The following is a 15,000-nucleotide window of genomic DNA, read 5'->3' on the forward strand; positions in this document are numbered from 1 at the left end:
CGACGATATATATATATATATATATATATGTATGTATGTATTCATATATATACATATACATATATGTAAAATATGGTGGTGGGTCCTTCATGCCTTTAGGCTGTTTGATCACATTGTTAAACTACCAGTTTATTAAATACAATCTGATTACCTCAGCAGCATCATCAGTCTAAAAAATGTTCCAGTTCTAGCGCTAGTTGTTAAACTACACACACTTTAAGACATGATGTTTATAGTCTTCCATCTCAGTAGCAGTGGGTTTCATTTTGATTGTCAACCTTCTTTAGGTAAAGATGACCTGTGGGAAAGAGACCACGGTCACCTCCACCTCAGAGCCGAGCCGCTGTGAGTACCTGATGGAGTTCACCACGCCCGCTGTGTGCCAGGAGTCGGCGTCCATCGACTCTGCCCTGCCTGACCATGATGAGTTCTAGTGCTACAGAGACTCCATCGGTGAGTTTATCTCCAGTCGGCTGTGAGCTCAGTAACATTTACTCTGAGCAGCATTAGGTTTCACTGGAGCCGTAGGCATGTTCGTGTAAAGAAGAGACGTGTACTGTTTACTAATACCACTGAGCACGCTGGTGCAGAAAGTGTACACATCAATGTAGTGTGTACTCTCAGGTGTGACGGATACCAGGTCAGTATGTGCACGAGGATGTTCAGTGTCCACGCTGGAAGAGTACACACACACACACTACTAGCAAAACACTACAGCTGACTCACAGAGAAGCAGAGAAAGTCAGGAATTGGTGTAGTAAAACACTCAGGACTGATTAATTTTCAACAAATTATTGGCACCATTCATGAAAAATTTGGTAATTCATAAATATCACCATGTGCTGGGTATCAAAATATTTATATCTTACATTATACATGTTTATCACAATACAGTGCTATAAAATATAGAATTTCACAATTATTCAAATATTAGCTTCATTATTTAAACTGTCCCATTTTCAGACAAATATTTAAATAATACCACATATACATAAAGAACAGCATAAATAAATGTAACTGTGTATTCACTGTTAAATAATGTCATCTAAATGTAAATAATATGCATTTATTACACTCAATATTTTAATATCATCCAATTTTATCAAAATGTCTAACACGGTTGTCGTGTGCTTAAAGAGCGTTGCGTGTTAAATTATTAAGTCCTCGTCATTTTAAAACCCGTATTTCGGAGACAAAGAAATGAATTAGTCTGAAAAGTATAAAAGTACACAGCAGCACTATATGTTTAAGGTCAATGTTATTACATACTGTTTATTTTTGCACTTTAGATTTTGTTTTTGTATTTTTATGGGGTGCCAATACTTCTGGAGATTTTTTTGTATTTGTGTAGAAATCTAGAGCAGACTTGATGTTAGATCATAAGATCATACAGTCATCAGAAGCCTGGTGATAATAATGTTAAACTCTGAAGCTCAGTAAACTCATATTAACACAGCTGAATGAAAGTCTTTCACTTCTTCAGTGTTTCAGGTCCCAGCGTGAGGACGGCGTCTGTTCCTCTGTCAGCTGATCAGCGTTGTGTCTCATCATCTCTGCTCCTATCATCACCTCACTGAACAGTAGATGTAGATGTTTGTGGTTGTTGTTTTTTTTTACAGAAATTAGTTTCCGTTCACATTCCATCTGAAATAAAGTCTCGTTTTAAATTTCACAGCCTGAATGTTTTTTTTTGGTTCACAGTATTTGTCTTTGTTTTTTAACAATTCTTAAACAGAGTAATTTCAGTCTTCTTAGAGTACAAGGCTGCACTTTGGGAGGGGAAAAAAACTAAGGCAGTGTATTGAAACCTCCAAAATAAAAAGAAATCCAGCTTCATTATCTGTTTGCAGTTGGATCTTCACACAGAAACCCAGTCAGAGAGGAAACAACCAGGACACTAGGGTTCGCAACTTTATTTTATTTTTTCTGGCATGTAAAGTACAAATAATTAAATAATTCCATGAAAAAGTCCTCAAGCGTTTTCAGCTGTAATCCCAGTAATAAATATCCTAAACTAAACAGAAAGATATATTTTATTTTTTTTTCCTTTGTTACATTGTTGGTTGTTTTGGTTGTTTGGAAACTGAGATTTGACTTTTTGTCCTCGACCGGTGACGTCTGAGGCTTTTGTGGTTAATCCTTTATTTTTTTATTTTTGTATTATTGTACCATGAGAAACGGTGTAAGAAGAACAATGCTAAGTAACTCTGCATCCCTTTCTAAATTAATCGATACAAAAATACAGTTGGTTGAGAAACAGAGGAACCACCGACCCCCTTTATCACTGCCTGCTCCTGGAGGTTCGGAAAAAGGCAACAAACTGAAAAGTGAGGACCTGTGAGAGTCAGCTGAAACTCAGCCCTCTGTCTGTCTCCTTCTTTTGCCTTTCCTTTTCTCTCTTTCCTCTACACTCTCTTTCCCTCTCTTTTCACTGTTACGGGGGTCTGAACGTGGCTGGATAAAACAAGACTGTGATTAGATCAAATAATCAAAAGGTTTTCATTTAACAAGACAAACAGAACACAGGCAGTAAAGGCATAACATCTAGAACACAGCATGTATGTTTACACGGTCAGTTAGTTTAATATAGCAGTGCATTCTTTGCCTATGGAGAACTTTTTTCCAAATTGTAATTCTAATGCTGTTTTTTTTTTATTCTATATGTTCTCTTTTAGAAAGAAAGGAAAACAAAAAACAAACAAACAAACAAACAAAAAAAAAACAGTGTATCCAAATCTGGCAAAATTAAACTTCTTTTAAACTTGCAAATATGAAATAAACCATAAATATACACAAAACATACTTTTATACGAGGCAATAACAATAATAATAATCATAATAATGAGAATAAATAGTTTTTAAGTTAACAATAAGTTAAAACTACAAGCTTAAAGTCGCCCAAATAATACAAGTTCGTTGGCGCTATATTGAATTTTTTTCTTGTTTAAATTATTTATGTTGCAACAAAAGCTACCACAGACTTTTACGAACACAACTGAGCACAGTTTGATTGAAATAAAAAAATCTAACTAATTCTAAAACCTGCATACACTGTAGGAACAGCAACTAATTTTAAATAATGGAAAAATAGAATAAATCGTACCCAATAAGCAACCAAAAGAAATATCCAACCCATGTATGTTCTCTATGGCAACGTTAACGACACAAATACGCTAAGTTAACATGTGATTCTGATATGTCAAAGAAATCAATAAATTACAGGAAAAACCATAGTTTGGAATCGACATGGGCTAAAACTGATGAAATATTAGACAGTATTCCTTTCACGGTCTTTGAGAATTGCTCTTTTACGTCCGGCGCTGGGCCGTTGGCTTTACCACGCATGGTCAGAGCACTAATTCAGGGCTCAGGAAGGGATAATGAACGTCAGAGATCAGAGCTCTTGGTGTTTGATTCCTTTAATTGAATCTGTTAACACTTCTTGTTTTTTTTTTTGTTGTTTTTTTTCCCGTTTGTTTATCGCATTTGATCCTTTCACTATTCTGCAAACCACTTCAATGTGATGTTTAATTTCTTTTTTAAAAAATATATATATCTTTTGTTCTCAGTCAATATAAAAACGAAGCACATTGCACTTACTGTTCCATAGGAAAAATTTTTTGTCTTTTTAAACGATTTATTGTATTTTGTTGCTCAAGCGGTGCAGTATGTGTGATTCTGCCATTGTCTCTGGCTCTCTACTGTAGATTTGGGGAGAGGGTCTCTATATATTTTATTGTGTGTGTGTGTGTGTGTGTGTGTGTGTGTGTGTTTCGAGTGAAAGAGCTATTCAGCACTGGGTCTGTGAGTTCACTGAGGGCTCTTTTACTGCACCACAACCTTTTCCAGATACTTCTGCCCAAGGGCATTTAAAAATTTGCCCTGTGCTGCCCCTCGTCTCCCTGGCACTACATGTGGAGGGTAGACAGAAATGTCATAAGGCAGGTTACTAAGGCTTGAGTTATGATTTCAAAGTAATCGTGCCTTTTCACTGGCACAACTCATAGTGTGGACAGAAATATGCAGGATATGTTCACTTGAGTGTATCAGGATGTGATGGGCATCTGGATGGTGCTGTGTAACAAAAGAGCCTTGTAGTAATTAAATAATTAGTGAAATGTGACATTCAGTGCTGGAATTAAGATGCAGGGATATACAGTGAGGTGTGATGTGTACGTGAACAGAGCGATATGATTGACGTTGTGACTCCTTATAGTTAGTGCTTCGATGAGCCGTGAAGGTTAAAGGAAATAAAGATATGATGTTTAAATCTAACGTTTGAAAGCAGGAGAGCTGATGAAGAACCCTCGAGCAACACAAACCAGCGATGATGAGGGATGATGAGGACCTGCAGACCTCATTCCAAGGATGAAGAATATTCTCAGAGCAGACGATGATGTGCTGTCGTGATCTACATGATATAATGTACTGGAGGATATAATTAGCCAGTTGTAAGTTATGGTGTATAAACAGAATGAACTGCGCAGCTTTAATGGATCCCGAATTCAAATCCGTTCTTTGGTGCATTGAGCATGGTCAGTACGAGCGATAGATTATATTTAAATCTAATCTGCAAAAGAAACTGGTGAAATGTTTGGGGAGAAAAGTGCCACTGTCAGTTTGCAGATATCGAGCCGTTGTGGAACAGATTGCAGCTAGTTAATACGTCCCTAGTTATAGCACAGGGTTTCACTGCACCGCCGCTGAAGCAACTTCAGAGAAAATGCAACTTCTTTTAATCCTAATGCGTACAAGTCGATCCATCTTATTCTTATTTTTTCAGCATAATGCGAGCTTGCTTGCTTTTTTTTCTTGTTTTGTGTTTTTTTTTAATTATGTAATGGTTTCACTGCACATACTGTACGTTTAGAGGTCCCCAAAATTTCAGTCCCCTCCCAGACACCGCAGAGAGTCAGGCGCTCTCTCCCCTAAAAGCTGAAAAGTCGGAAAAAATAAAAGCCATGCGGTGTGTCCCAAAGGTCTCCACGCTTTAAGAATCTGTAAAAATGTTGCACAAGGACTTGTTTTTTTTTCTGTAGATATAAAAATATATTAATCTCTAATGTAATCCATATTTTCAAAGAGATCATTGTCCTCTTTGGCTAACACAGCGTTATCAAGAAAAAGCAAAATGTCATTCAGTTTAAATGCACATTTTTAAACCCTTCTCTTTCGCATTAAATTCTCATCTGTTTTTTGTTTTTTTTTGTTCATTTTTTTTTACAGCAACGTCTCTCTCTCTCTCTCTCTCTCTCTCTCTCTCTCTCTCTCTCTCTCTCTCTCTCTCTCTCTCTCTCTGTCTGTCTGGAGCAGTTTTGTTTTATGGGCATTTGACTTTCTGTTAGCATTAATGTGGGCATCATCATTCAGTGCATCTTTTTAAAAGGGATTAATAAATATTCAGTGGAGGTGATTTACATGAAGATCAGGTTGCCTCGCCTTAACATGGGCATTCGAATGGAATCTCCCAGCTTGTGCTGGAGTCAGAGATGGTCTGTGTTTGTATGAAGATCAATTAGAGCACAAAGCTTATCAGTTTGAGAGAGCGGGTAGGAGCTACTAAACCCTTGTCTCTTTAATTCTCCTAAGGTCAGCTTTTAAAAATTGTCCTTCATCCAAAGGGAAGTTGAGACGTCCTCCCGGTTCACCCTGACCAAGAAATCCCTTCTGAAATTTTTGGAATTTTTGGTTATAATGCAGCGATATTTTTCTACACGTAACCTTTCGCCTTTTCAGAGAGAATGAATGCACACCTCATCTCCACGTAAACACTGCTCTCAGGGACAGCTTCTGAACGCTAGAAACTAGTGTAGAACAATCCAGGGATGTTTTAGGTAACTTTGTGATCGTAACTGTTGTGATGTGGAATTGTGTGTGTGTGTGTGTGTGTGTGTGTGTGTGTGTTTGTGTTTTCGCTTGGATCTTGGAGTTTATGATGCCTTGTTGAATTTATAGTGAAGTGATTATGATGACCTTCTCATATTCCTCAGCCTCGTAGGTGCTGTTCTGCACATTATTAAACTGGCTGCAAGGGTTGGAGCTTTAATGGGGTCGGCACAGCGCGCTAAAGCTAGAATGCAACCGTAGGTGAAGCCAGGAAATCGTAATAAAAGTTCTAGAAAATGCTTACATACTTGGCTATTATAACCACCTTAAATATTGAATATATAGTTATATAATAATATATATGAGAGAACACTGTTTTTATTCTTTTTTTCTTCAATCTAAAAAAATCCACTGATTCAAAATGCCCAAGTGTAAAAAAGTGACTACATTCTCTCCTTAAATACAGGAGAGTTACTGGGGCAAGAATTTGGGTAAACTGCAAATATATGTATATTTATATATTTATGCGATCAATTTTGTTCAGTGACGCTTCTAATTTGCCTGAATTAAACCGAAGCACTTAGCACACATTCTGGGTCACATTCATTAAAACTGTGTGTCTTGCAATGAAATCTCACCAAGTCACCAAGTCACCTTCTACTAATTCAATCCAGGCAAATGTAGGGAAGGATTTGCATGTCATGTAAAGAGAAACCAAAAAAAACTCATGTGTTTGTCATTTTTGGAGACTCTGGCTAAGTGTGTGTGTATGTTGCATTTGGGTGTGTAATGTGTGTGATAAGTGTGTGTCAAAGAGAGACTCAGTCCAGGCCCATGTAGAGTAAATGTGCGGGAAGCTTAGTGCCCCCTTCCCCCTTTGGGTTAAAAGGGGTGGTAACGGCCAGGCCACACCTCTCTATCTTAAGCCTTGTGCTGCTTGCTGGTCTTGAAGGAGACCTGCAGCACACGGTCACCAAGGCGGTAGCCATTAAGGCTGGCAATGGCCATAGCCGCCTCATCGTAGTTGGTCATGGTGACGAAGCCGAAGCCCTTGCATTTGTTGGTAGTGAAGTCGCGGATGACCTTGACATTGGTGACGGCACCGAACGGTCCAAACAGCTGCCACAGAACACTCTCATCAGCCTCAGGAGAAAGGTTGTAGACAAAGATGCACCAGCCGGCGCCGGTGGGACCCGTCAGGTTTACACCCGCCAGCGTGGTCATGCTGTCGATGGTGATGGGCGAGAACCTGGGGAGGAGAGATGGACAACTACCATGGGTGTCATTCTGAAGTTCCATGCCACATGCAGTTCACTACTTTCAGACACATGCTCATTTGAGATTTGATATCTATGCCTTCAGGGCTTGACTGCAGATCCTCATCTCCACTACTAGCTAGAAAAAAAAAAAGAACACTGCTTTGCTCTCTAAAACATGTTAGCCCACATTATTAGAGTATTTTAGTCATATTCCCTGGTGGCCAAAAGCCTCTGTAGAAACAGGACACAAGAATTACAATGTTCAACAGAAATCTCACGATACTGAGCAAAACACAGAAACCTAGAGAGGGATGAAAGCAAACAAGAAACAAATCAACAAAACTGGAGCCAACAGAAGAGACGTAAACGGAATCTGGTATGTCCATGCTGGTGGAAAAAAATGGACATTAAAGCAACTGAAACTGAAAAGAAATTAAATGTTAGTTCAATAAAGAATAGATATACACAAATCAGTTCAATCGAGTAACCAACCAAAAGAATAAAACGATTCAACAAAGCCATTCCAGAATGTCCTGCTGTGCCAAAATGGAGATTTTTACTTGGCCCTTATTGTTTAGTAATTAGTCTTATTGTGGCTATGGAGTGCGATTTTGCATTGCAAATCACCTAATTCAAGCTTAATTCAGCAGGGGGCATTCCGGCCACTTTGTTTGAGGCTGTTGTAGGCATGGATGCTTTTGAAAAAGACACCTCTTTTGGAAATTACCTCTTGACTCCGTAGGTGGCGTTTAGTAAATTGTCGAGTCTGCAATGCAAGAGGGAGAGTGAAGTAGGTGGAGACATTAGTGGCAGGATCTGACAAACCAGAAAACAGGGTTTTCATTTAACATGCAGCCTGTGCAGCCACTAGAGGGAGCACTACATTGTCCTCAACCTGCCGCCACACAGGACTTGCCCGCTGACGCAGTGCTTCCAGGGCCCCCAGGCGACGGACTGAACACACCGCATGTTACATGTAGGATAGTAAAATCCAAAGTCAGCTTTGTTGTTCATGTTGTGTCTTTATTTCCCCTCTAATGGCATGGCAGCACTGCATTTTAAAGAAAATGCCAGCAGAGAGGATCAAAGAGAGAGGTAATAGGTGGCAAGCAGTACCTGAACCTCTGAGTCTGGTGGTGCAGAGGCCCTGTGTAACGGCGGGCAGCGGTCTGGTAGAGCTGAGTGAGAAGTGCCTGGCCTGTCTTCTGGCTTGGGTTGTTGGCAAACTTGACAGTGATTGGCTCGGCAGCACCCAGGGGCTTCTGGCCATTCAGGCCCTTGATGGCCTCCTCAGCCTCGTTTCTCTTGTCAAAGCGTATGAAGCCCACTCCTCGTGATATGCCTGTGCCAGAGGTGGAGAGTAATATTAGCATCAGGTTCATAAGAAGGAGATCTGAATCCTTTTACTGTAATCACAAGTATTCAATTCTATTTAATCATAGACCAATAAGTCTTTCATTATTAACCCTGTTCACATGCACTAGCTGCATTTCTTTACACGTTTTTCAGTTATATATTAAAGCTATGGCTGTACCTGTCACCTGGTCCACCAGGATACGGGAGGTGATGATACGGCCATACTGGGAGAACAGCTGCTCCATGTCCTTCTGACTCATGGTCTTAGGTAGTCCGCTCACATAGAGGTTTGCGTCACGGATAGAGGCTGAACTGGGTCTGGCATAGGACACCTAAAGCACAACAGGTGTGTAAGCAGCATTACTCTCATTACACAGCATAGGTACATATGAGTTCCCTTCTGGGTTCAGAAGGCTTCCATCTGCCTGCTTCCTTTCCATCTCATCTTTCCTATTTTCAGAACCAACGCTAATAAGCAAACACGCTCTAGTACCCTTATTAAGTACTCCAGCAGGATGCTCTCTAAATCTAGTCTTTCTGGATATCTATTATTGTTTCGTTGTTCTTTCGGATTTTCCCTGTTTGGGGTCGCCACATGGTCCACATATTTGATCTGGCACAGGTTTTACCGGATACCCTTACTGACTCAACCTTCCCATTTTATCCAGGCTTCAGACCGGCACAGATATTTAGCTCTTGTAATGACAATAAAAGCTTCTTGACTTCTTGACTTGAACCCGGGCTGCGGCAATGAGAGCGTTGGATGCTGCCACTGAACCACCTTGACTTTGGAAATCTATTCTTGTGTTTACAAAAATATAAAGTCCACCTTATATTCCTTTAACTAATGTCTCGCCACCGAAGAAACTGACAAGCATTTTCCATTTTCCAACAAATTGTTAAGCACTCATAGCCATGTAAAGGTCACAGTACCGCTAGTTTAGAATCTGTATTTGAAATAATATTTTAGTCTGTATTTTCTCCCAGGACAGAATTTACTGCATTGACAACAGATTTACTGATACAGTATATTATACAAAGCTATAAAACACCATCAACAAAAACATGCGTATCTTTAAAATGAACATGTCTCCATGGGTCCATGTGTCTGAACTGCTCCAGACACATGTAGAACCTTTGTTAAGGATCACTGAAGCTGTTCTGGTGACTAGACTGAACTTTTACCTTTAATTAGTCTTTAGTCTGTACTTCTGTATGAATTTGGGTCTGACTGTGAATGACTGTGATTGATGGTGGCACTGAGAGTGTGTGTTTTTGTGTGATAGAGAAATTGCCCCCTCCTTCTTCTCCCTCCCTTCTTTGTCTTCTCCCTCTAGGGGAAATTGCTCCTCTAGCAACCAACAAACCAAGTAAACAGCTTCCAATATGTCGAGCGTTCCTGAAAGCTCACATATTTCTCTCATATACTCCATAAATTGGATGATATATTGAAAATATATCATAAATTGGACGATTCGGTATGCAGATTTGTAATCCATGATTTATTGCACTGTCCTGTCGATTGCACTGGGGTTAAGATATCATTTCGTTTCACAAACATACGTTTGGAGTATTTTGTGATCTTTAGACTATTGTCTTTTGTGTAGTGTTGGAGTCTTTTGGACATTCTATTTTCCATTGTTTTTTAAATTGCTTTTTATTTCCTCTTATTCCCTCAATTTCCTTATATTCTTTATCTTCCCACATGTGTACTGTAGAACACTAAGGCTAATTGCTAGCTGGGTCTGAATGGCGTAGGCTCCATGTCTGCATCATCTGCGCATGTATACATGTTGGGGGTGAGTATGACTAAGCAGCTGTATTGTTGGGGTCCGGGCTGTTATTGTTCAGCGAGTGGGTGAGTGGATGGTGGAGATTGGGCTGCCGGCTGGAAGGGCGGGGCGGGGTGTTTTATTAGAAGACTGGATTCTGCCCTATAATTAACCCTCTCCCTATCTCTCCCACACTACAGATGGTGCATGCAGCCCATATGGCCTCTAATCCTGTCATTGGCATTCTGCTCGCAACGCTGCCTCCTCTAGCCTTTGCTCTTGCACCTCCTTTCCCTCCTCCCAAGTCCTCTCATCTCTTTAACAATGCCGACATGGAAAATATGACATTTGCTCAGCTTAAGGATTTGGATGCAGTATGGACACAAATGGTGGTGTCTGCTGTAGAGAAGTGCAGCAAGAAAAAATCATAAAATCATATGAAAAATAATTGTAATGTAAAATTAATTGAATGAACAAAATCTATGTTTCTATGTAATCTTTCTATCTTCTCCCCCTACACACACACACACACACACACACACACACACACACACACACACACACATTGTGGTTCATGAAATTAAATGGAGACATTTAAGTTTTATGTCCTTTACTTTGAGAGTTTTCTTTCTTTCTGTTTCTTTGCTAAAATCATCTGGGGTTAAACCAGGATGAATTGTTTAATCCTTCTTTCCTCTCCACCCCTCCTTCCCCGAGTCGAACCTCTTCCCCTATCCCCTGCTGAATTTGGAGACAAAGAAGACCCTAATTAGCCAAGATTGGAGGCAGATGGGGCTTCCTGCACTGATTCAGCACCCCCACCCCAAATGCCACGCACTGCACCTCCCTAATTACATTTCCATCACAATCACCTTTGCACACAGCCCCCTTGCTTTCTGACCTCTGCTTTTGCTTCTCCCTCTTTCTTTTCTTCTGCTCTCTTTGTGCCTGCTGTTGCCTTCTCTGCCCTCGGTCCCACCCTCTCTCCTCCCTTCCCTCTGTCCCGTCTGTCACTTCCTCACTTTCTCTTCAGTCTTCCTGAGGTTTTCCTGTCAGCAGGATGATGTAGGAGCGTGAGGTCAAGGTGTGCTTACCTTGATTGTTTTTGTTTGCAGTTTGAGACCGTTGAGCGTGTTGATGGCCTTGTCAGCATCATTAGGGTCGACATAGTTTACAAAGCCATAGCCCAAGCTCTGACCTGTAACACGACAGACTGCCATGAGTTACAGCCTTATAAGTGGGACTGCATGTCATAATAATCAGCAAGAATTATGCCATTAATCATATGGAAAAGTGCAGGAAAACACTCTTAATATATGCTAGAACAATTAGATGGTCACATTTTTTTAAATCTAAAAAAAGCTTTCTAAAGACGTTGCTCTTAGAACCGTTAAGACTTATTAGTTCTAGATCGAACTATATTTCCCTAAGAATGTGTAAATACCTTTAATAAAGTATTTTTCTAAAATAATTTAAAGCATTAAAAATATGTAAGGCTTGTATCACCTGTGATTTTGTCTCTGACCAGCTTGCAGGACTCGATCTCTCCAATGCTGCCAAACAGGCTCTTAAACTCCTCCTGGGTCATATTCTGAGGCAGATAGTTAACAATCAGGTTGGTCTTACTGTCGTCTGTGGCACCGTTGGTGCTGATGACCGGGCCGTTAGGCATGCTGGTTCCACTCGGACCGTTGGACACCTGAGTTTCCATGGTGCTGATTATCTGTGGAGAGAAACCAGAGAGAACTGACATTGTATTCTGTGTATGTGTGTGTGTGTGTGTGTGTGTGTGTGTGTGTGTGTCACATTAAAGGTGGGATTGTCGTTTCTACTGTCTGTGTATGACCACTGGAGAAACTTAGACTACTTCTTCACCTCATCTCCAAGTTTTATGTTATAAATTTCCTCTTCTCGCAGTCTCTGTACCTGCTCCATGATATATGGACGTTAGTTATTTGTACCCTGTCTGCTGTTTCTCTAGACAGGATGATGGTCTGATGAAGTGTAAGTTAAAGTGACATCTTGCACGAGAGACTTTGAACCTGGTAACATATGAAGAGAAATTTGGAGGCTTTGTGAAATTTAGGTTGCCAGCAGCAAACATATTAGTTACAATGGAGTAAGCCATTATTCTGTGTGTGTGTGTGTCTGTGTCTGTGTCTGTGTCTGTGTCTGTGTCTGTGTCTGTGTGTGCGTGTGTGCATGTGTGTGTGTATGCATGTCTACTGTGGCTTGTCTGTTGCTCTGGACTACAGCATGTTGCCTAATTTAGCCTATGGGGAATTTTCAAAGAACAGATGTAGTCTATGGTCAGTGCTAATCCTTTTTATTTACTTATTATTACTTTTGTCACTAGTGGGAAGTAACTAATAATAAAATAAAATTTCATGTATATATGTGTGTGTGTGTCAGTGTGTGTATCTAGAAGTTTATATTAATTACATGATTTTTTTTTTCATTATTGAAAGCATTATTGTCTAGTGATCTATTTAGAGAATATAATTGTCATGCGGTCAGTCAGTCTGTAGGACGTTGTTATAAAGAAGCTTTCACAGATTAACCCCAGTGGTGAAACTAACTGGGAGACTGGCACCTAATTAATGATGAACCTTTAATCTTTATTCTGTATGACCAGCTGACATCATCAGCTAGAATCATCACCAGATTCACTTTAGTTTTCACTACACATTAAACCCCTTAATGCAGCATGTCTTCTGTAGATCAGAACTATTAAATGATTAAACTATCAGAAACACTGACTGCACTCCTTCAGCCTACATGGTGTCTTGTTCCCCTTGTTGTTCCCTTTCCATTTTCCTTTAATTCATCTCTAACACTCTCCCCCATGGAATCATTTCTTCTCGACTTGAGCCTTACCTCTACTCAGGTTGCCCAGGTAACAGCTGCTTGACAACAGTTGCTATCGACTGGCTTTATGACTTTCAGCAGTGTGTTTATGTGTGTATGAATTTACTTTGTTTTTATATATGTTTGTCATAAAAGAAGGGCGTGAATGAGCATTGATCTTGTACATTTAAGATCACTGTTAATTACAGATCAATTAAATAAGCCTTCCTTCTGTGAAAAAAATGCAGATCTCAGGCAAATTAACCCTGACAAGGAGAACACATCAGCGAGGCAGATATGAGTGGGTTATTAAAGATGAAAATAAAACTCTGCAAACGTGGAATTCGGCATAACTGCTGGCTCGACATGACAAAGAATGGTCCTGACCTCTAAATATCACCTTTTCCTGTCTAATGCTTTTTGTAAGTCTTAAAATAGTTTATGCTTGTAGACAATAACAGAACTCCTACAAGCACAAAGCTACAGGACTGTAAGGAGTATGGACTAGACCCTTCCCATGGCAAGCGCCAATCTCTGGCAAGAAACCGAAAAATGCTGCGTAATGTGCAGGAAGCTCATTCTGCCCTTAGGCACATGCTAGTGCCAAAACAAACCAGAGGAAGAAGAAGATCTTTTTATCCACAAATGCCTGATTCACATAGACAAGCCTACTGCATGTTCACCCTTGCTGAAGTTTTAGTACCAAGAGCTGACACTGCATTCTAAAGGAACCTGAATTCCTCCAGTCTTACCTGCAGCTACACGAGAAGCACTGACCCTGCTCTAGCTAAACATGTTACACATTACAACACGAACTAGCTTCACATCTCATCCACCTGCTTTTTCTAAGTCTAGGAAACAAACATTGACTTTTATACAAACACCAAACACCTGCCTGCCATCTTACCACCTTTCTTCCTACTCATCAAATAAATAAAACCAAAATATCACTGTAGAACTTTAATATTATGTTAGACCTAATTAATATTATCATGATTGCTCATTGAAGACACATTCAGTAAGCCAACAGAGCACATGGGTATTGTCTATAGATATGACTGGAACTCATGTGGTTCTGCTTTCTATTGCATTTTATTTGCAACAAATGTAAGAGATGTAAAAATAAATTTTCTGATGTCACTGAGCTCATACTGAAAACTGTCGCATGAAATTACAGGTGAAAAATGTCCACCTACGACTGAAGCACTCTGATGTCACTTCTGTGTCTTCTTTTTGCCTACAGGAAGCCATTTTCTGGAAGAAAAAAAAGAATTCTCTGCCTCTTCACTACACTGCTGTGATTGACAGGTTTGCTGACCAAACAGATTTAGATTTTATAGCTGTTTTTAGTCATTAATTAGATCTTCATGGGCTGAAAATCTAGTTTAATAAAGAACAGCACTACCTCAGTACTTTACTGAAAGAACTGGGGAGAGTTAAATAAATAGGTTTTTCTCATTTTTTAAAATCTCAATTTCAATGATTTCTGTGAACGAAGACGTGAATGCTCAGAGTGCTATAACAGGCCATCTCAGTTACTCCGATTACAGGATTATTCTAAACAAAAGGCATTAGTCACATTCTCACTGCAGCTTAGAGGATCACAGTGGCAGCTGGAAAGCTACAGGACACCAAGTGAAAGTGAAACGCTCCATCGTTATCAGATACCACACACTTCTGTCTGTTTTTAAACCTTGCCTGAGTGAAGAAACAAATGCATGTGTATTCTGGTTCTTTTTTTTTTTTTTACACAGCGCCACATTTTGTTATAGGAATCAACGTGTAGACTCTAAGCTTCTCTGCCTGCCTGTTTGCAGACGAGTGGAAACCTAATGCAATTTTCTGCAACATGACAACACAAAACAGACATGTTGGGAATAAGGAGAGGTGGCAGTGAGGAAACAGTGCAGTGAGGTCTGATCCTGTCTCTATCCAGAGTG

General features: G+C 39.9%; 2 protein-coding genes across 5 annotated transcripts in view; one reads left to right on the forward strand and one right to left on the reverse strand.

Annotated features, from left to right (window-relative positions):
- prkcsh (protein kinase C substrate 80K-H) overlaps positions 1–1,672 on the forward strand; it is a 16,912-nt gene extending 15,240 nt beyond the window's left edge. Inside the window, exons 17-18 of the mRNA XM_060897122.1 lie at positions 288–453; positions 1,484–1,672. Of these exons, the coding sequence (XP_060753105.1) occupies positions 288–434 (147 nt within the window). The 3' untranslated portion in view covers positions 435–453; positions 1,484–1,672. The remainder of the gene's footprint in view (positions 1–287; positions 454–1,483) is intronic.
- A 234-nt stretch (positions 1,673–1,906) lies between these two features.
- Positions 1,907–15,000, reverse strand: part of elavl3 (ELAV like neuron-specific RNA binding protein 3) — a 15,811-nt gene continuing 2,717 nt past the window's right edge. The window contains exons 2-7 of one of the 4 annotated variants that reach the window (XM_060897125.1): positions 11,720–11,936; positions 11,308–11,411; positions 8,620–8,773; positions 8,202–8,427; positions 7,813–7,851; positions 1,907–7,075 (exon numbers count right to left, since the gene is read on the reverse strand). In XM_060897125.1, coding sequence (XP_060753108.1) covers positions 6,748–7,075; positions 7,813–7,851; positions 8,202–8,427; positions 8,620–8,773; positions 11,308–11,411; positions 11,720–11,936 — 1,068 coding nt within the window. In that variant the 3' untranslated portion in view covers positions 1,907–6,747. Of the gene's footprint in view, positions 7,097–7,812; positions 7,852–8,201; positions 8,428–8,619; positions 8,774–11,307; positions 11,412–11,719; positions 11,937–15,000 lie in introns of all 4 variants that reach the window. The other 3 variants (XM_060897124.1, XM_060897127.1, XM_060897126.1) reach the window with 3 other exon arrangements.

This window comes from Tachysurus vachellii, chromosome 21 (assembly GCF_030014155.1).
Source record: "Tachysurus vachellii isolate PV-2020 chromosome 21, HZAU_Pvac_v1, whole genome shotgun sequence".
Lineage (NCBI taxonomy): Eukaryota > Metazoa > Chordata > Actinopteri > Siluriformes > Bagridae > Tachysurus > Tachysurus vachellii.